Source organism: Camelus bactrianus, chromosome 2, assembly GCF_048773025.1.
Source record: "Camelus bactrianus isolate YW-2024 breed Bactrian camel chromosome 2, ASM4877302v1, whole genome shotgun sequence".
NCBI lineage: Eukaryota > Metazoa > Chordata > Mammalia > Artiodactyla > Camelidae > Camelus > Camelus bactrianus.
In genome coordinates, this window is record NC_133540.1 from 82,703,702 (window position 1) to 82,726,754 (window position 23,053).

Sequence of the window (23,053 nt, forward strand, 5' to 3'; positions counted from 1 at the left end):
ATGATTTGCAAATATCTTTTCCCATTATGTAAGTTGTCTTTTCATTTTGTTGGCATTTGCCTTTGCTATACAGAAGCTTTTTAGTTTAATGTAGTCCCACTTGTCTTATTTTTGCTTTTGTTTCCCTTGCCCGAGGAGACATATCCAGAAAAATATTTTTAATACCTATGCCAAAAAAGTATGTCTATGTTTCCTTCTAGGAGTTTTATAGTATGTTTTACATATAAGTCTTTAATCCATTTTGAATTGACTTTTGTGTATGATGTGAGATAGTGTTTTAGTTTTATTTTTTTGCATGTAGTTGTCCAGTATTTTAACACTCTTCATTGAAGAGAGTATCCTTTCTCCATTGAATGTTCTTTGCTCCTTTGTCAGTAATTAATTGTCTATATGTGTGTGGGTTTATTTCTGGCCTCTCACTTCTGTTCCATTGATTTATGTATCTGTTTTTCAGCCAATTCCATGCTGTTTTGATTATTTCAGTTTTGTGATATAATTCAAAATCAGGGTACGTGGTACTTCCAGCTTACTGAATTCTTCAGTGCCAGAATTTCTGTTTGGTTCTTTTTAGAGTTTAAATCTCCCATGTAAAGTATTCTTTCTGTTAATTAATTTAATAATTTAATTCCTGAGCTCACTGAATTGCCTTGCCGAATTTTCTTGTAGCTTGTTGAGGTTTTTAACTGCAGCTGTCAGATCTGTGACTTTAAGTTTGGTTTCTGGAGAATAGTCATTTTCTTAGTGGTACAATGTTACTGTGGCTCTTCATGATGCTTGATGAGTTGTTCCTCTGCTGGCACATTTGAAATAGCAAACACCTTTTTTCTTTAAGCAATTTTTTTTAACTTGATTCTAATGATTTGGCTGGTTAGAAATTAAAGGTCTTTCTACTGTTTTCCAGTAGATGACACTATAGCACAAGTTTTTGGTTTCTCTTACTCTACTATATTTGAGTAGGCATTTTCCACCCTCCACTAACTGTCAGAGCTGTTGCCTGGTGCCCTCCTTGCACTGCTTGTGCCTCTTGGGTTGCTGGAGCCTTGCTGCTGCTGGTGTCACTGGCTTCTCTGCCTGAGGTTCCAGGATGATGGGCACTTCTGCTGCTGTGTCTGGGGTCTCCTATGTCAGAGGGGCTTGGTTTGCACAGAGAGAGGGGGAAGATGGGGTGAAGTGGGGGTTACAGGTGCCTCTGCTATGCCTGGGGTTGCTGGGTTCACAGGCACTGCCACTGAAAGCAGGGGCCGGGGCTGGAGTTGTGGGTTCCTCCATGGCTGGAGGGACAGAGCCACAGGCCCAGCTCCTACTGCCACCCAGTTAGCTGGGGCTGCAAGTGCCTTGCTGCCAGGAGGCAGGAGTCAGTCCTGTGCACTGGCTTCCCTGCTGCTACCATGTTCTCTGCAGCTGAGTTGCTGGGATCACAGGCATCACCTCCACTCTTCCCTTGGTTACACCTCCTCTATGGAGTCCAGTCCGCTCACTTTTAGATGTACAGATGGTACATCTAGGAAGGGCATTAGCTGCAGAATCACTGAATAGAAAACTAGACCAGTGGTGGATGCTTGATGGATCACAAACTGAACATGAGTGACAACAAGATGATGTTACTTTTACAGTTAAAAAACAATTACAGAATGCATTAAGAAACCCGCCAAAAAAAAAGCCAAAGTTCAAAGAAAACAAAAATACTTACTCAAAAAGATACATACTGATGTTCACAGCAGCATTATTTACAATAGCTAAGTTATGGAAGTGACCTAAGTGTCCATCAGCAGATGAATGGATAAAAAAGATGTGGTGTACGTATACAATGAAATATTACTCAAGCATAAAAGAGAATGAAAGTCTGCCACTTGCAAGAACGTGAATGGACCTAGAAGATATTATGCTTCAAGAAATGTCAGACAGAGAAAGGCAAATAAATACTCTAATTTATTACTTATATGTGGAATTTAAAAAAATAAAATGAATGTATCTTCAACAAAACAGGAATAGACTTACAGATACAGAGAACAAACTAGTGACTACCAGTGGGGAGGGGGAAGTGGGTAAGATACGGTTAGAGGATTAAGAGATATAACCTACTATGTATAAAATAAATAAGCAATAAGGATACATTGTACAGCACAGGGAAATAAAACCATTATTTTATAACTTTAAATGGGATATCATCTATAAATATTTCGAATCACTGTGTCATAAACCTGAAGCTAACATAATATTATTAATCAACTATATTTCAGTAAGAAAAAGAAAAATGGATGTAAATAAAAGGAATGAAAACTGAGTGGTGAGGTTATTCAGTCTGATAAGTATCTGAAAAGGTCTGGAGAGCAGCTATGTTAGGTAGGGATCCTAGAGGTTGATTGATGTGTTGGTTACAAAGGTGTATACACTTGACAACACAAATCACATTGTGTATGTACCTTTTTAAGAATCTGAAAACATATATATGTATGTAAAATAAGCAAGTACAAATAGTAAAAGTATAAATAGGTAATGAAAAAATGCATGCAAGCTAAAGGTAAAATTTTGAGTGTACTTCTTCAGGCAACTTTTATTATATCTAATCTGATTGTTGTTATAAATGTATATATAATTTACTAATGTGTAAATTGCATATTATTGAAACATTCTACTAGCTCCCTTAGGGGATCAAGGGTGTGTCAGATTATATATCTGACAATACCTGGCAGATTGTCTTACATCACTGAATGTATTGAATTGTATTAAGTTAAATTGAAATGAGCTGAAGCAGAAGCAGAAAGGTACAGAATAAAGGGCACTGAGGTAGCATTTTTAAGAAAATGTAAATTAGCCCTTAGTAAAAAATAATAATGAGATAGCACTGCACATCAATAGCATGGTTACAATAAAAAAAAGAACAAAAAGAAAATACTAACTGGTGATGAGAATGGAGAACAGCTGGAAATGGCTGATGAGATTATTGACTGGCACAAGCCCTTGGAAAACTAGAATTTAGCAGCATCTTCTAAAGCTAAACATATACATGCCCTGCAACTTAGCAATTCCACTCTCATGTATACACCCCCTAGTATGGCACACATATATTCACCAAAAGACGTGTACATGAATGTTCATAGCAGTGTTTATCATAAATAGCCAAAACCAAGATAGTCTGCATGTCCACCAACAGTAGAATGGATAAGTAAAATGTATATTAATACATTAGACTCCGTATAGCTATGAGAATGAACACACTATACCTGCATGCAACAACTTGAACAAATATAAACATCATGACATTAAGCAGAAGGTGCAAAATACAGAAGAGCCATAATGCGTGGTTCATTTACACAGTTTAAATCAGGCAATTTAATCTGTGGTGTCAGAAGTCAAGAAAGTCGATCCATCAGACAGGAGTTGTAGGGACTGGTATGAAGAACAGTAAGGAGTTATGAGTGTAATAATGTTTTGCTTTTTGGTCTGGGTACTGGTTTGCATGGATGGGTTTATATCGCAAAACTGCAATGAGCTGTACAATTTATGATTTACGTTTAATCTCAAGAGAAAGGTTATACAGAATTTTAGAAATCTCACAGCACTGACCGCAGGAAAGTGATATGTAAGGAGGAATTAAAAGCTTACATGAAGACAGATTAACGGAGAGATCCAAGTTTTCTGGGAAAAGGATGAGAGGTTGGCAATTGGGATTAGAATGGGAGTGGGATACAGAAAAAGAAGCAAATAAACAAAATACTAGATCCAGAAAGGTAGCCAGGATCAAATGTAAAAATGTTGAGTAGTGCAGCTCAGTTCCAGGAAATTCGGGGGAAGTTAGGGAAAGGTTTAGTTCTAAGGAATCCATCTACAATTTAGCAGTCGGGAAAGAGGGACCAACATGGAGCCCATGTGGTACTGACAGGTAAGAGTAGGCTACACTTGCACATAAATTAGTACTGGGCTTTCCTTTTCTCATCTGCAGTGTGCTGGGAAAGATGGAGACAAACCAGGAAACCAAAAGACACAGGCAAAATGAGGCCATCCAGTTTCCTTACCGAATTAACTATTTTCACTGCAACTTTCAAGCCCTTGGTCTTCCTGTAGCTGCAGCAAAGGGTGGTCCCAAATCCTGCCCGCATGAGAACTATCCTTTTGCTGTATGTACAGCAGATCTCCCTGAGGTTGGGGGAGAGATCCAGCTCAGGGCAATTTGAAGATATCACAGGACAATCAGCCAGGGAAAGATGAATAGAGTCACTCCTGGATATGAGTAACAATGACTGGCATATACCCAGACACGCTTGTTCCGTTAGGAGTTAGATGCATATTTAAAATGGAATTGATCATCATTTTTATCTGCTTCATCCATAAACGATTTTCTCATTGATAAATACAACAGGATTTTTAAACAGTGCAATTAGATATTTCCTTGTTACTTACTTCTGTTTCCTTGAAAACAGATCTGTGTTATTTTTTTCTTTACCACAGTTAAATGTTATTTTTCTAATTTATTTTTCTCACAGAAATGAAGAATAGCTATTGAAAAGGGAACACAGAGATATTTGACATGTTATGAAATCTCTTTTGTTCAAAGATAATATCGAATACAAGGTATCTGCCCTGTTTCAGTATCAGTTTACGGTTAACAGGTGTTGCTAATACTTTAAGAATGTAATTGCAAACAAAAAACAGATTGGATTTTACCAGTTCTTCTTGAAAATGTACTTCAATTTGAAATAGAATATTCAAGGTAGTTATTTGTTGTCTAACTATGTTTAGTAACATGAGGAGTGTAAAGGTTTTAAGTAAATAAGATATTTAATCTCTTAATAAGTGGGATTTCTGAAACTAGATTATTATTCTGTGAAAATGAGAAATCAGGAACATTCTGTTTCACAAAGCCTTTTTCACACATTATATAATTTGTCATGGCTTCCTTTGAGAGAGGAGATTTAGTATATCCCAGAGGTCATTTGTTTTCTATAGATATTTACTGACTACTCTATGTACCAGAGCCCTGTGGTAGTATAATTAGGGCATTGTCACTGCAGAGTTCTCATGTAGTTTGGTGTAAATGACAGTCAACATAAGTATAATCCTTCTCAGTTGCTACAGAATAGCCATATATATACTGTCATATGATCATCCTAGAGAATATAGTGAAATACAAAACAGAAACAGACTCACAGACATAATAAACAATCTATGGTTAAGGGGGAAAGGGATAAATTTGGGAGTTTGAGATTTGCAAAGGTTAACCACTATATATAAAAAATAGATTAAAAAAATTATTCTGTACAGCACAGGGAACCATATCCAATATCTTGTAATAACTTTTAATGAAAAAGAATATGAAAACAAATATATGTATATATATATATATGCATGACTGGGTCACTATGCTGTACACAAGAAATTGACACATTGTAACTGACTATACTTCAATTAAAAAATAGTAATACAGTGAAATAATTACCCCATTTTAAAGAGAAGGATGTACTGTGACTCGGAGTTTAAGTTATCTGCCTGAGATCACAGAATTAGCAAGTGGACCTTGAACGCAGAATCTCTTGTGCTTTGTGAGAACTTTCACTATTTTACTTTTTGCAGCTCCCTATTTAAGAAATATAGACTGCTATGTCATTCAAACCCACAGTCGTTAGTGTGTGATACATATATGCTCAGTGATGATTATTATAGCACATATTTCAGATGTCTTGGGGAGTAATCATGTGAATAACATCTACATTTAAAGCTAAGTATGTTTTTGAGGCCTATGTAATTTGAAATCCAGGAAAAAATACAGTTACGTTACATGATAAAAAATACAAAACCACTGAATTTTGCCTTCAAAATTCTACCATATTTTCAAAGATATGTGCAGATTTTAATTAGCTTCTGTATGTTTCATTTATACGTGTGGTATGTTTAGTATCTTCCCTCTAAATCAGTTCTACAAAGATGTTTAAAAGTTTAAGTGATGGAACACTGGTTAAAGAGTATTCCAAAATCAAAAAAAAAAAGAAAAAAAAATTAGAGATCTTACTTGTGGAAGGTTAGATTAAGGTCGAGTTGCAATAAATCTTTATTGTAAATCCTTACATAAATCCTGCTTCTATGGCTTAACGCAGGTCTTTGCACTTGTTCTTATCTACACCTGAAATGCTTTTCCTCCAGGGATCCTGTTGGTTCTCACCCTCACTGCCCTCAGGTCTTTATCTGAATGTCATCCTTTCATTTGGAAACTTCCCTTGCCACTCTATTTAAAGGTGTAACCCTACACTCAGAACTATCTGGTCTTATTTTACCATATAGCATATATCACATGCTTAACACTCTCTCCCTATTATATATTTTATATATTTATTTTATTCATTTGTCTCCTTTTTACTAGAATGTAAGCTCCATGAGGGTAGATAGAGATTTTGATGGATTTGGCTAATGCTTGCATTCCCAGTGCCTAAAAAAGAGGGAGGTATTTGGTTCGTATTTGGTAATTTTCCTACACAAGATGGGAGGAAAATAAGTGAAGGAAGAGAGGGAGGGAGGAAGGAAGGAAAAGAAACAGAGAGAGGGAGGGAAGGAGGGTCGGAGGAAGGCAGAAAGGTGAGCAAAAGAACTGTCATACTACCTTTGTAAGAAAGTAACACTGGCAGCATCAACTACTAACTCCTGTTGTGAATTAACATCTCTGCTACTACGAATAGATCTAGAGAAAAAATATATTCAGGAGAGAAGAAAATAGAAAAATTAACTAAGGACTACTTACGAAAGTGAGAAAGAGAACCAGTATCAACAACCAACCAGAACAGGCCTTGACAGCTTGCTTTATTTTGTTTGCTCCTCATAAGGAGTCTGCGAGGCAAGGAAACTTGAGGCTTGCCCACGGTCCCTGAGCAATTAAGTTGGAGGCAGTGCTGGCCCAGGCACCTAAGGGAGCCTAAGGATAGAGAGAGAGACTGAGAAGCAGAGGAGGGTATAAATTCAAGTTTCCAATGCCCAATCTTAAAGCTTCTTCAGACAAAGAAAGAATGAAGAACAAAGAAGGGAAAGTAAACCAGATATCACTTTAAAATATTTACCAAGATATTTTTTTCTCAGTGTCATAATTTATCCTAGTAAAGGTGCTTTCATTTATATTTGTATATTGATTGCCACATTGAAAAGCTATTACCTAAATAGGCAAGATTATTTGCTTTGAGACAAGAGCATATGTATTAACACCACCAGTCTATTTTTTAAAGAATGTGTCCAAAGATAATTTTCAAGGACGTTTACAGAGATACAGGTATATTTACTTCAACTTGGCATATGCTCTGGTATGGGGGCATTTTGCTGTACTAACAATTAGAATAAATAAGGTATCTGGAATCATTAGTGAGAGACTATTTTCGAGACTTACCTAGAACTTTGCTGTAGTATGAATTCCATTCTCCCCAGTAGGATTGAAATATATAGTCTTGCAGAGGATAAGATATGGTATTTTTAACCCTTTCACTGAAGGTCATCTGGTCAGTGAGCTCGGAAAGGGCTGCCGGTACGTAGGAGGCTGGTGCTGGGATTTTCCCACAGTGTCTCTCCACTGTTGAGGCTGGAGAGAACCTCAACGTGTACATAAATGGAATTCCTAATTTCAGAGCAACCAGGTCTCCACAGATTGTTACCGGGTCAGCCAGCAACACATCAAAACCACCTTTCTGAAGTCTTGCCATTAACTCGGGGTTGTTTAATACTCCATCACAGATTTGGATATTAATTCGAAAAAAAGTCTCTAGGAGTTTTCCTAGTTCTTTGTAGAAAGCCCAGAGTGTGAGAGGAGTTGGTCTGTGATGTATCCACAGCATTATCATATGTTCAATTAAGGAATCGATATTGCTCTTCTTGTAGGAAACAGGTATCACCTCAAAATTCACAGGAGAATCAGGACTGGAGTTGATGAATATGGTAGCTGATGAAGCCAGTACAGTCACATTGTGATTTCTTTGATTCAACTCTTCTAAAATGATCTTAATATTTAACCAATGGCTACCATCTGTTGGCCAAATTAGCACGTTCCCAGTTAGAACAATTTGAGTCAGCATCAAATTAAAAATCAGCAGATGGAAAAACTTCTTAGGCATGGTGATGTCCATTATGGAAACCCTCCTACTGCAGATCTTTTAAAATGAAAAGAAACTTTAGAAGTGTATTTAGGTAGATAATTTTTATTTTATTATAAAATAATATTTAATGTGACAGCTACACTCATTCATAGGTCCATTGGTCTAGAGTTTGAAAGGAAAACAATATAGTTCAAATTCCTAAATGCACTAATATAATTATTTCAGCAAAAGAAATGAAATCTGGCCCTATTTTAAAGAAAAAGTGCAGGCAGGTTATAAGCCTGATATCTGTGTTCTCTGTGATGCTATGACTTACAAAATGTGTATATCCCAAAATTTTGTTAAATGAAAAATAACAGTTCTTACTGTCAAAGCTGCTTTGTCAAAATTTGTGGTACTTTCCAGTTGGTTGCCTTTATTACAAGGCATTTTTACATACATTGTCTAATTCAGTCCTTTTCACAATCTTGTGTGGTGAAAGTGATTCACTCCATTTCACGGACAGTGAAACTAATGTTGAATTGCACACCCAGAAACATATTTGACAAGTAGAACAACTGGGACTATAATTCTAACCTTATTCCACTCACGGCCAGCTTTTTACAATGCTATGCCTCATCTTTGTAGGTTTTAGGAACTTTGGCTATGCACAATGACCAGCATTATTATCTTTCCCCATGGCTCATATTTATGAAAAAAAATTTTTAAAGTGTCACTTGGAAGAGTTTGCTCAAATACTTCAGGATGTTTTAGATTAATTGGGGTATAGCGTAAATTACTACATATTTGATAGAGAGCCCTTTCCTTCTGTGATAAAGCAGATCGATCATTGTCTCCTTGTTACAGGGAAATTTTCAGTTTCTTTCCCTATGACACCTTTATATACAAATCAAGGAAGTAGGGACCAGCACCCCGGGGAACCACATGATTTTTCACTCAGAGTTATTTAATAGCTTAAATTAGGTGGACACCAGAGTTCAAAAGAGCCAGATTCAAAAACTGTCCTTTTACAAGCTTCATGATGGTGAATTATCTATATCTTCTTAGCCTTAGTTTTCTCATGTATAAATGAGAACTAGTGCTAATTTGTTACCTTACCTTGGGGATTAGCAATAATATCTGCAAAGCTGCTTTGCAAACTGCTTAGCTCAGATCAAGAGTTTAGTAATGTTAGCAGTTAAATTACTTTGCCTCAAGTTTGATCAGTAAATCAGCAGGCTAGCTACAGAATGAGTAGCTAGACATAGATATAATGGTATCTATTAGTTGAAGTTCTTAGTGAAGGTCAGTCCAAACGAGGGCAACTGTATAATGATGATATTTTAACAGTTAAAATTATTAGAGGCTGCCATTAAAAAGAGAAAATAAGAACAAATAAAGAGATTAAAAGGATAGAAGCCAGGAACTGAGAATGGAAATTAAGTAGCAGTTTTTCTCTTCTTACTCTGTTGCTCTTGAATTGTGCAATTTCAGGCCCTTGAGTAACAAAAGAACCCGGAAGGCAGAGAAAGGGAAAGAGGGGAGAGAGAAGTGATGCTTTTAGAATGATTGTATTTGTATCCTTCCAAGAGCTAGGCTCAATTTGGTACAGAGGCAGTACCTTTAAAATTAATTAGGTTTTGAAACAAAGCAGTAAACGGACAGTAGGAATCATCTTGACGGCCATTAAAACAGGCCTAGTGAAGAAATATCTTCGTAAAGAAAACTGTTGTCATCATGACCTCCTTATTAAAAGGTGACAAAACACAACATAAAAGGGATAACCAAAGTTTATCTATAAAATACTGGGATCTGTCTAATTATTGAAGTCCTTTTAAAAATAATATAATGATTTAAAAGAAATTACCCACTAGCAATATCTATGTTAGCACTTAAAACTTGTCAATATATATTCCAGAATCAAATGCATGTAGGCAGCCCTAAATTACCCTGAATTAAAAAAAAAAAATCATTCAAGAGTTCAAGGAATCAACTTTCCACTGTTAAGTGATCTCTTCAGGAAAACAACATAATTATCTAATTTAGTAAAGAACAATAGGAGATAATAGAACTAATGAATAGCTGATGTACATGTCTTTTTGTTTTCAAATTATTCTTGGATGTTAAGGTGTTTAATCCCATTGACATCAGTGTAGATGTCCTTTAGATTTATTCTTTGGTTTCCTGAAATGTTTCATAATTGCAAATTCAAAAATTATAAAGAGATAGAAAATAAATATTTGGAGACATATGTAGGTATAAACTTAGATTTAAATTTCTATCAGTGAAAAAATAATAGCTCCTGCCAAATAAGCCCAATTTCAGGACAAAATGAAGTTCACTAATTTAAAAGGATCACATATTTGTTTGCTTTATGAATTCACTAACAGCTATTTTGAATAAGTTTTGTGTAACAGAATTCTGATATTGTTTTCATTCTGGAGACAGTACAAGTCCAGCTTATCCAACTCCATCATTTTGTATGTGAGAAAAAAAGATCAAGAGAGGTTTAAATAATCTGAAAGTCACAATACTAGTAATTCATAAGTATTCTTTCTTCTATATTCCACTTTTTAAATCGAATACTTGAGATACATTTTATAGTAGTAAAAATTAGAAAACATGACATTTCCTATTGTGAACATTTGATAATGGCATCTTAAACATAACCAAAGAGGTCAGAAAATAATTTTAAAAACGCATGCCTGTGAAACATCAATATATAAGTACCATGAGTGAAAAATAGATCAGCCATAGAAAATGTGCACGAATTTGAATATTGTTCTTGTATTTTGAATTGTGAGGGAGGGACAAAACTTTCCCTCTAACTTTTCTAGGTTTTTCCAACTTGTCTAAGAATTAAACTGACATGAGACAGACGAACAGGAGAAAAACTAAATTTAATGATGTACGGGGTTCCATAAGACTATGAGGCCCAAGGACAGGTTGGGCAGTTGAGGCTTATATGCCATCTGAGAGAAGGAGAAGTGAGTAGGGTTGGGGACTTCGAAGGGGAGGAAGGCAATTCGCACAGAGGTGGAGAAACAGTATTTGGTAAACAAGTGTTTTCGGTGCCACACAGAGACAATGGGACCAGGAGTGGACGTTGGCCTCCAGGCCCTGTTGAGTTTCCATTGACAGTAGCCCATGTTCTTTGTAGGTATCTGTGGTGAGAGGGCTCTTCCTGGACCAGGGCTTTTATCTAAAATATTTTAGGCAGTTAAGGGAGGGGTAAAAAGAAAGACTTCCAGAACCTTTTGATTCTAAAAAAACAATCAGCCCCAAATAATCCTCAAGCCAAAGACACAGTTTGAGGTGGCAAGTTTTGTCCCCCTACAGAATCAAGTGATCCTTTCTGTTCTCTGTTTATTTTAAAAGAGAGGGCTCCAAATAGTAATAAAATGGATATAAAGTTCTCAGAATAAAATTTAATAAATTTTTGTATTTAACGCCTGCTAGAGAATGTTTAGTCATCTGTATAAAATTAAATTAGTATTAAAGTTTCTTAAAATACGCATAATGCTATTAGTTTAAATTGAAAAATCCTCAAAACAATATTTTTGTACAGGAGTTTTTCTTATTATAGTTTTCCTCTGAAGACACGTCCTGCCTTGAAGGTTTACTCTTCCCGTGCGCTCCGTGAATAATGCGCTGAACGGCTGGGACGGAATTGTGCTGATTCATTTCTTATTGTCTCTCAGGTCTGGACGTGGTTCCAGTGGCGCAAAAGCCTGGAAATCAATCTTCATATTGTTTTAGGAACCTGAGTAATCAAGTCGTTAGTAACCTTATAGTTTTAGCCTTACATTAATGCTTACATTTCATTTGAGTTCTTTGATTGGCATTTATTTAATTCCTTTGAAATTTTAAATTTAGGTGCGCTCTCTTCTTTTTCTCTTTGTTTTACTCTATATAAACTGAGTATCTTCCAAAGCTTTCTTTTTCGCCCCAGGACTGCCATCAAATGCTTCACCATTTCCTTAATTGTAACCTCAGGCAAGTTACTAGCCTCCTGATTACAAAGTGGGGAAGAATGACGATGTGTATTTCCTGTAGTTGTGAGGACAGTGTGAAACAATGCATGTAAATTCTTCCCAACGGCATTTGTGCTCAATGAATGTTAGCTATACATGCTATTGTGGGGAGAGAATCTGACTTTAAAAATGACCAGTTTAAACAGATTTCATCACCTAGTTCCACCTCCTCTCTTCCACCCCTCACACAATGGCTCCCCGGGGGCACCTGAGCTTTGGTGCGGATGTGCCGAAACAGGGGCAAGTCCCTCCACGAGCGTCAGTCATGCTCAGTCTCCGGACATATCACAAGCGATCTATTACTAACAATGTATTCAGTACCAAAGTTTACAAGTGATTTAAGAAATAGACAAATATAAAATTCAAGCTTATATGCATAAAGATTGAGCTTCATTCCCTTCCACTGAGAGGGAACAAAGAACCAGTGAAAGCTCTCCCTGGATATTGTGCAGGTCACCCTGCAAATTCCGTCTCGGATGTCATGCCCATGGCTGTTGTCCGGCTCACGGGTAATTGTGGAAAAGGGAATGCTACCGGTGGTGATTTGGAAAATCCTAACCAACCAAGATTAACTTAAATTAAAAAATAGAAACAGAAAGGAAGGAATGAGAGAGGGAAGCAAAGAAAAAGCTAGGAAGAGAAGAGAAAAAAAAAAAAAAAAAAAAAAAAAAAAAAAAAAAAAGAAAGAAAGAAAGGAAAAGAAAGATCCAAACAAAAATGTATTGCCCTTCAAAGGAAAGACTCCAATACATTTTTTATCTTCTTTCAAATGAACAGTGAAAATCAAGCACTAATGGAGAGATAGATATACACTCAAATTTGTTTCATTTCTAACACGTTATTTTACATTAATTACTTGTGCTCAGCGAGTACCTAGTTCATGTAAAGAGCTGAATATTATGGTCATTTTTTTTTTCTTTTTTGGAGGTCTGCTGTTTTTCCTACTGAATTTAACATATTTTCAAGATATGTTGTTATAGATGGCATTAGTTTTTAGAAATTAATTTATTAATTTAGAAGTTGTTCACCTAATTATTTGTATATAATAATACATTAGATATTTACATAAATCTAATATATAAAGCTTACTCACAACAAAACCCATTTGTTTTTATAATGGCCACAGGATAAAACTGTCTGGTAGCAATAGATAATATTTATGGTTTATAAATATTTTTATTGGCATTAAAATGCTACATCATTATTTTCTTAAATGTTTCCTCAATTTTGATGGTATTTTTGTTAATATAAACATAAAAATTGAATTTGCCTGGTTCAAATTTAAACAAATATTATTTGAATTCTGCAGAAGCCTTTTCTTATTTTCAGTTGAAGTGAGGCTCTTAGGACCAGAAAGCTATGCTCAGGCAAATCGCCCCAGGCAACAGTCACCTGGAGTCTTACGCCTTAAGGAAGAGCAAACTACCTAGTGATAACATGGCCCAATTAAACACCATTTGGCAAATTAAAATAGGTGAGAAATAGAACAGCAGATTTCAAAAACTAAGTACATTGAAAGGAAGAAGAAAAGTACCAAAGAAAGTTTAAACTAAAAATATTCTGAATAACTAATGGATTCACATCTGAAATTTTAAAAGGAGAGAAAAACTGGTCTACATACTAGTTTTCTCTTCACAAGTTCATTGCAAGGATTAAGAGATATATTATATGTGAAGCACTTATGGTGTCCAGTGCAAAAGAGATCAACAAATATTACCTGCTATTACTTAATGATATTCGTGAGTTCAAACCAAATACCCATGACCTGAAATAAAAGAAGTAATTTCCACATCATAATATCCAATTCCTAGAAATTAGCAGAGATTAAGGACTCACTCTGTGGTTCTTATAGCATTCCTTGAAGAAAAATAATCTCCCAGAAAATTGTCCTCTATTTATTTACTCAGGTGTGACAATTTGAGACCTGAGGCGATATTGATTTGTTGCAATGACTTTGATTAGAGCGTTCAAGCTAAAGTGAAATGTAAATTCAAATTACAAGTTGGAAATAAGTTCTTTTTACAAGTCAGGTCCATTCATCACCCTCATTTATCATTTCATTTGTGCAAAGTCTTGCACAAAAATAAATTACTCTGAGTTGTCAGTATTTCTACTTCTTACCTGATCTTTTGAATATGTGTGCTCATATCCCTGGGCATCAATAATATTGTGTTTTAGTAAAACAAACTTAAATAGTCATTCTAAGTCAGAAGATTGTAATTTGATTAGAAACGTGATATTATCAAAATCAGAGTGTAAGAATGTTTTTAGAAATCTTCATTACATTCCCATGAACAAATTGTTAGGAAAGATTATTCTCATGTGTTAAGACTAGGAAAATAGTGTGGTTTTATTACCAGCATTAACTTACAAGTAAAATAGAATGAAATGTGATTCTGAGACTGCCAGCATGGGGAAGGTTTACCTAAGGGTAATTTCACCAATTTAATAAAGAGCATTGTAATCCTGACAATTATTATTCCAAGGTTGAGAACAAGTAGTTGATAAAAATATAAGTGATGAGATAAAAATGTGGACATATATTGTGACCAAGGAAGTCTCCATACACATTCCTCTAGTTTATTAACTTGGATGCTGCGTGTATTCAGATGTCACTTAGTTAACAACGTGCATGAGGAGACTAAAGAGTTTTTGAAGATCTTGACAGCTTCATTGCTTCATAAAGTTGCCATTTCTTTATCTTCTTTATTTTTAAGGTCCAGCTTTAGTCCTCCAATGTTGACTGTTCACTTTTATCTTCATAGGGTAGTTTATAATCATCATAGTAGCTATGCATATTCTCTCTTAATGTCAGAACAGCTGGGCCTTTGTTTACATTCCAGGCGATAAATATCTATTTTTGAATTAGGGGGAAACTATTGAACATATCCAGAGGAGATGATGCACCAACTGTAACTTACATCCCTCTTAACACTCCTCTTTAATAAATCCACTCATACGTGTCAATTGATTTGTAACAAAGGAGCCAAGTAGAAAGTAGAAAAAAGACAGTCTCTTCAATAAATGGTGTTGGGAAAACTGGACACCCACATGGGAAAGAAGGAAACTGAACCACTATCTTATACTTTATAGAAAAATTAACTCAGATTGGATTAAAGACTTTTATTCTCACTGAAGTGAAACTACAAAACTCCTAGAAGAAAATACAGGCAGTAAGTTCCTTGACACAGATCTTGGCAGTGATTTTTTGGATTTGACACCCAAAAGCAAAGGCAACAAAAGCAAAAATAAACAAGTGGGACTACATCAAATTAAAAAGCCTCTGCACAACAAAGGAAACCATCAACAAAATAAAAAGACAGCCTACCAAAAGGGAAAAAAGTATTTACAAATCATATATCTGATAAGGGGCTAATATCCAAAATATATATAAAAATTTATCCAACCTAGTAGAAAAAAAAAAAAAAGGCTAAAAATGGGCAGAGGATCTGAATTGACATTTTTCCAAAGAAAACATACAAATGGCCAACAGATACATGAAAAGATGCTCAACAACACTAACCATCAAGGAAATGCAAATCAAAAACACAATATCAACTCACACAAGTTAGGATGGCTGTTATAAAAAAAACTAAAAGATAAATGTTGGTGAGGCTATGGAGAAAAGGGAATCCTCACACACTGTTGTTGGGAATATAAATTGGTACAGCCACTAAGGAAAACAATATGGAGGCTACTGAAAAAATAAAAAATAGAACTACCATATGATCCAGAAATTCCAATTCTGAATATTTATCCAAAGAAAATGAAAACCAACTTGGAAAGATATCTATACCCCCATGTTCATTGCAGCATTATTTACAATAGTCACATACGGTAGTACATTTTCTTTATTTATCCAACGATGGACGCTTAGATTGTTTCCATGGCTTGTGCGTGCGCACGCAAACACACACACACACACACACACACACACACACACACACACACAATGAAATATTATTTAATGATAACAAAGGAGGAAATCCTATCATTTGGAACAACATGGTTGGAGCTTGAGGACATGCCAAGTAAAATAAGTCAGACAGAAAGACAAATACTATACGATATCACTTATAAGTGGAACCTTAAAACAAAACAAAACAAAACCTTAACTCGTATATACAAAGAACAGACTGATGGTTGCCAGAGGTGAGGGGTAGAGAATCCGTGAAATGTGTGAAGGTGGTCAAAACGTGCAAACTTGCAGTTATTAAATAAATAAGTCCTGGGGATCTAATGTACAGCATGGTGACTGTAGTTACTGATAAACTGTATTGCATTTTTGAAGGTTGCTAAAAGGGCAGAGCTTTAAATTCTTATTAAAGAAAAGTAAATTGGAACTATGTGTGGTGACAGATGCTACCCAGACTTATTGTGGTCATCATGTAGCAGTATATACAAATACCAAGTCATTGTATTGTACACCCAAAACTAATCAATGTTATTTGTCAGTTATATCACAAAAATAAACCATTTTAATCTCTTCCTCATCCCCCCTTTAACACTCCTCACCAGTTATCAGCTTTTATTAATTTTATCTGATAAACTCTAATTGAATGGTTATTAGCTCCTAGACACTGTCTTAAAATCCTTTTATATGTTAACTAATTTAGTTCTTTCAGTAGTCCTATTAGAGATGGGATAAATAAATGCAGGTGCAAAGAAACTTAATTACACCTCCATGGTCACACACTCATAACTGGGAACCAGTTATCAACAGCCCGCTCTCCTAGTTGTTACTTTGTGGTCTCATCTCATTATTTTTCTCTGTTTATAAGCTACTTCACTAGTATGTGCTCCTATCACATCTTTCCAGGTGTGATACAGTAGCCTACAGTCTAACAACCCTCCACTCTAGGTCCACATCTGTCCAGGTATTTTAAATAAAAGGTGATCCAGTCATAATACATCCCTTTCAACATTCCCCAGTTCCTTATTAGATAAAAACCAAGATGCTTAGCATGACATGCAAGAGACTTTGTGAATACTTATTGAATAAATTCATTCTTGCAATTTTGACATCTCTAGCATTCTTTCCCGTGCCTCCCGACTTTATACTTTGACCTTCCTAAATACTGAGACTGCTATTTTAAGACTCCACAACATGGAACATACTGTTTTCCTCCCCACACTTAGTTTGTAGGAAAATTCATATTCACTGTTTAAAAATTTCCTTGTGTATCACCTTAACTCTTTTAAGTTTTTCGGAATACCACTCTCTCATCTCACGTGCCTGTTTCCTTTATACTACCTCTGTTCTTTATACATATTTCCATTACCCACATTAGTCATACTGTAAATATTCCTTTTCATGTCTGACTTCTCTGCTTGACTGCAAATTTCTTGAAGCCAGGAGCTTTATCTTAGTCTTTGTTGTAACTTCCCTGTTGAAGGGAGTGCCTAGTAAATAGTAGGACATCTATGTGCAATAATCATATCCATAAACATATATGGCTTTAAACACACACAGATGTCTATAATAATAGGCTTGCAGAAAGCTGAATCTCTTCCAGCTTTCCCCACAGCCCACGCACTGAAGTTTCCAGGCAATTTCTATTTTCAATGTAATATCTAAATGGGAATTTAGTCCTATTTTTAAGTTTAGGTATTTGTCACCATATGTTTGTTATCCATAAAAGAATTTAGGTGGTATCTTCAAGTCCATAAAATTAGAAAACAACACACTGTATTTCCAAAGGATAGTGTCTTTTATCATCTTTCCTGCTATCAAATGATATTAATCAACATGTAGGATTGAAGAATAATAGCCATAGGGAAGTAAAGAAGTGTTTGTTCAAATTCAAATAATAAAAAAATGTAACATACCCAAAGCTTTACTGTAGTAGGAATCCCATGATTTCCAAAGAGTATTAAACATGTAGTCCTGTAGATGGTAGGAAATGAAATTTCTTATTCTGTCACTGAAAGACATCTGGTCAGTGAGTTCTGATAAAATAGCAGGAACATAGGAAGGTGGGTATGGTACCTTCCCACAGTGTTTTTCCACTGTTGAGGCTGGAGAAAACCTCAAAGAGTATATGAATGGAATTCCCAGTTTTAAAGCTATTATATCACCACAAGGAAATACTGGATCTGATACCAAGACCTCAAATTTGCTCTTCTTCATCTTTTCCATTAGCTTTTGGTTTTTGAGAACACCGTCACAGATTTCTCTAGACACCATGTGGAAGTCTTTGATGACTGTGGCCATCTTCTGATAGAATCTCCAGATGGTTAACGGAGATGGTCTATTTTCCATCCATGTCAAAACAAAGTCCTTGATCACTCCTTCTATTCTTTCTTTGCCAAAGGGCACATTATATATTTCAAATATCAGAGATGGGTGAGAGGTCGGTGTGATGAAAAGTGCACCAGAAGCAACTAGGACAGTCACATTATGCTCTTTCCTAATCAGCTCATCTATAATTATCTTAACATTTAGCCAATGACTACCTTCCATTGGCCAAATCAGGACATTCCCACCAAGAGTGGTTCCTAGAAGACTTATCTGAAGAGACAACAGTAGAATGTTCTTGTTCAACATGATGTGGCTTGATGTAGAAGATTAGATTAGATGACAAAAATGAATTTCTCTGCTTTTTAAGCAAAAAAGAAAAACAAATTAGTTCTCAGTTTTGATTAAAATGACTGATACTCTTAAAAGCCTTCTCTCTACCAAATGATATTGGTCACGGTAGCTCCATGATGATAATTTTGTGATAATTACAGATTTAGGGGTAAAGTGTCTGACCTCTCAACCTTTGCTTTAGTTTTGGTTGTTATTCTTGCTCTCTGATCTTTTTCTTGAACTTGATCCTTCAACCCTTTCATTGCATCTTATAATTGCTAAGTTATTACTATTTAACTGCTTAAAGCCACTGTTTAGCTCAAATCTACACTCAGGCCTGGGTACCAAAACCTCAGATAGGGCCAGAAATTACACAGAAATATAGAGATGCTAATGCTATAGGTTTTCCAATATTTAATATATTTTACAAAGGTCATTAACAACAATTAATTTTTATAGTTCCTAGTTATTAATAGATTCGATTATTGCAAAGAGAACACTTACAAAAATACAAAGTACAAACAAATATAAGTGTAATGTTTGTTGCTACTTTAATAATATGTTTAAGAAATATTTTATGTTAATGAATCACTGAGGAAAAAAATAACAAGTAAATAAACAAACTGTGTACAATTAATATATCCAAGAGATGATGGGTAATGTTACTAGTGAATAAGAGCTATCTGAAAGGAATTGCTTCTATCAAAAGTGCTGCTCAAAAGCTAGCCAGGCTATGTGAATAACAACTGCTCTACATCTGGACTCAGCTTTTTAAAATTGCAAGTATTTAAGTCCTCACTCTTTGTCAAACATCTTGCAAAGTGTTTTATATATGTTAATATCATTTATTTCTCACTTAAAAAAGAAAGATCCAACGAGGTAAGTCCTATAATTATTCCCACATCAAAGAAGGAACAATTGCTCAGAGGAATTGAGTAACTTGCCAAGTTCTTACAGCAAAATAAAGAAGGAACTGGTGTTAGCAGCCTTAAGGCTCTTTGCCTCCCAGTGTCTGTTGTATTAACCACTAGGATAGTTATCCCATCAGAGTGTATCATGTCCTCGTGTCAGCACCAAGTCACCTACCTATATGAACCACAGACTGCCCCAAACATGCTGACACAGTATAAACTGCACAATATAAATTTGTGTGACCGGCACCGAAAAATGTAGGAGCAAGTCATCCCAGTAAAATAATCTCTATGAAAACTGCATACGTATGCATGTGTCTGTGAATAAGCAGAGATGATTCTTTTTGCTTTAATAAGTCTATTGAAATTAGAAATCCTATTTGTTTTTATTGATGTCCCTTTTGAGATCTTAATCACTAAAGATAATCTGTGTGAGGCATTAACTACTTCTTTAAAACAGTTACTTTCACAAAATACCACTCGAAGCTTAGCAGAGTAATCATACCGTTCATGGGGTAGATTTCAATTCAAGGCTCTGAGCAATAGGATTCTATGGTATGCACAAACTTTCTGCCTGGTTCTGTCAACCTGGTCCAAAATTACCTGCCAGGAGACTTATTAAAATAGTTGATCCACTAGGATAAACAATTTGTCACAGGGTACTGCTATTTCACTTGCTTTATTTACTAGCAGGGAGTCAGATCCAGTTTTAGACAAGTAAAATGTAGTCATTTATTCAGATTATATGTGTTTATTGGGTACCTACTAGACACTGAATTCCCTACAAGGCAAAAGATGAATCAAAGAGATACTTCTCCTATCTATTTTACAATCTATCAGGGGATAAGAAAATTTCATACATAACCAGCACAAAAATCAGCATAGTATATTAAATTCAGCTGGACATTATGAAAAGAATTTAGTTGTTAGAATTAATTAGGCCAAAAAATCTTGGCCTAACATTATGCTTCTTAAGATTTATGAGACTCAGTTTTTCATCTGGAAAATGAAAATTAAAAACAATTTAGGATTTTTTTGTGACTATAAAATAATATAACAAAATAAATAATAAAATATTTATTAATACATAATGAATAACTACATAATAAATACTATACAGTACATAATTATATGTACAATATATAAGATAAATGAATATTTAAATGTGGGTTCTGACCAGCAGAAGTCCCAATGAGATGGAATGAATTACTTGAGACTCTGTGGAAAGTCAAGAGGTCAAGAGGGAGTCCAGGACTGACTCCAGGAGCTTCTCAAGTGCTCCCACATTTATTGTGTATAATCAAAGGAAAACTCACTAACAGCTGTGTGATGGAATGCAGGAATTTAGGGAAAGACAGGATGGGATAGAGATTGTAGAAACCACAATGAGTACAAAGGCTTAGTTTATCTTTAAGGAAGTCACAGGGAGACGGTAACAAGATACGTTCTTTCGATATGTTAATTACGAAGCAGACCACCAGACCAGCCAGTTCCTTGTCTTGCGGATAATAGACCATCTAAACAGCAGGCACGCCCAGCGTGGGTCTGGGTCGTTGCTTTGCAAAGAGCTGAGTGCTAGCTAAAACCTCAACTATGCAAGAAAGGCATTGTCTCTGCTTTTTACGGCAAGCAGACCGGAGTGTGGACGCATAGGCGCCTGCTAGCAAAGCAGTTACTAAGTACATTTGTTCTTCTTAAAGCTGACAGGCCACTGGGGTCTGTTACAATTTATTAACCCAATCATGGGCTCCTACATTAATTAAATAAAATAATATTGATTAAGCAACAAGCATAGTGCCTGGAGTAAAGGACATGCTTAAAATCTATCATCTTTCTCTCCTTCCTTCTCCTTATCTTAATTAGAGAAAGTGCTAAGTGACTTCAGATGAAATAACACAGGCAAAATAAACGTTCAGAGCTTTATGAAGCAGAGGTTGTTTTCAGTTTTTTGGGGTTGGGGCAGGGGTAAGAATAGGAAAGTCTTCATCAGAGACATAGTGTATGACACTCATTTTGGAGTTTGAGGTATCTGGATGCTAGTGACAAGTAACATGAACGGAGAAAACCAATGTCATGTCATAAACTTTTTGATTTAAAAAAAAATCTTAGTAATGTGACAACTATTAAGAAATTTGTTAAACTATTGAGGTTAATTTTTAGATTTGTTTGTGTTTAAAAATTTAATAGAAAACTGAAAGAAGAAATTATATTGACCAAAGAGATTTAAAGAGGTTGTCAAAAAAGTTTTTTCCAATTGTCAAAAAAGTTTTTTCCAAAAATGAGGGTCTGAAACTGTGACTTTAATTATTCTGACCTTAAGATGACTGAAAAGCTAAAAGTTACTTTGCAGAAAGTTTTTGAGAGACTACAGCTAAAAATATGATTTTTATATGTATATATAGATATATATATGCAAAACCAGTTGCATTCAATGAAAAAGCTAACATATTCGAAAAGAAGCTAGTATATATAAATATTTTTATCATAGATAATGATAATAAAAAAGTACTTTACCTAATTGCACAAAAAGGAGCAAACATAGTATTTACATTACCAAAATTGGTTATTGTTTTTACAACAGGATTTTCTTCAGAGAAACTTTAAATTTTCTTTTTTAATAAATAAATTTGACTTTACATAAAACTTATTTGGATATGTAGTATATGTGTGTGTGTATTTATTTATTTATTTAAAATAAATTGATATAAAAAATCTAGTGCAGAGTATTAAGAAAATAAAATACCCACCAAAGGATGGCATCTCCATTTTTATATGTGCTCTATGTTAAAGACCATGGTGGTCACTTGTGAAAATTAATTTTGCCTTCACCATACATCAGTATAAATCTTATTTGTTACTATATATGTCAGAACTGAGCCTTTCAAGAGGCCAATGGGCTCACATTTAGATAAAACTTTCAATTTACTTTTCTATAAAATAATTCCTTCAATATTTATAAAATTATTGTGAAGTGTAACACTGGGGCGGGGAGTGGTGGTAGAAAACCAAGGTATTTAAAAATAAAAATCAAGGTATTAAGAAAAAAAAAAAAGGCTGAAAACTATTTCAAAGGATAGTGAAACAACCCAAAGTTAATCCACAACCTTCACAACCTTGTAATGATTGATACTTCTTTTAGAAGAAAATATAAAGTAATCCAAATGTATAGTACACATTGCTTATGTATTTCTTATCAGGAGATTGTAAAATTTCTTACCTGCAATTTCCAGCCAGACCTTTAATAGTGCTTATTTGCCATTAGGAAGAAGTTGAACTTAGGCAGATACTAGTTGAGTAAGTATTTATGATGAGAAATATGATCTTAATTGGAGAAAAGTTTATACAGATCATTTCACTCTTTTCATTCCCCACCCATTACGTCAAAAGCAGATTAACACTTTGTTAAAAGTGTACCCTTCTGTTAATTCCCTGGAAACTATTTGATGTGAGTATTGCCTTTGCTGTCATGGTCTCTGCTGCTCCCCCTACCCCCAT

The 23,053-nt window shown here is 35.1% G+C and overlaps 1 protein-coding gene across 1 annotated transcript in view; it reads right to left on the minus strand.

Moving 5' to 3' along the window:
* The window catches only part of LOC105080417 (UDP-glucuronosyltransferase 2A2), a 48,821-nt gene extending 25,980 nt beyond the window's left edge, over positions 1-22,841 (minus strand). The window contains exons 1-3 of the mRNA XM_045506206.2: positions 22,776-22,841; positions 17,906-18,675; positions 7,364-7,993 (exon numbers count right to left, since the gene is read on the minus strand). Coding sequence (XP_045362162.1) covers positions 7,364-7,993; positions 17,906-18,623 — 1,348 coding nt within the window. The 5' untranslated portion in view covers positions 18,624-18,675; positions 22,776-22,841. The remainder of the gene's footprint in view (positions 1-7,363; positions 7,994-17,905; positions 18,676-22,775) is intronic.
* Positions 22,842-23,053: the final 212 nt, after the last annotated feature.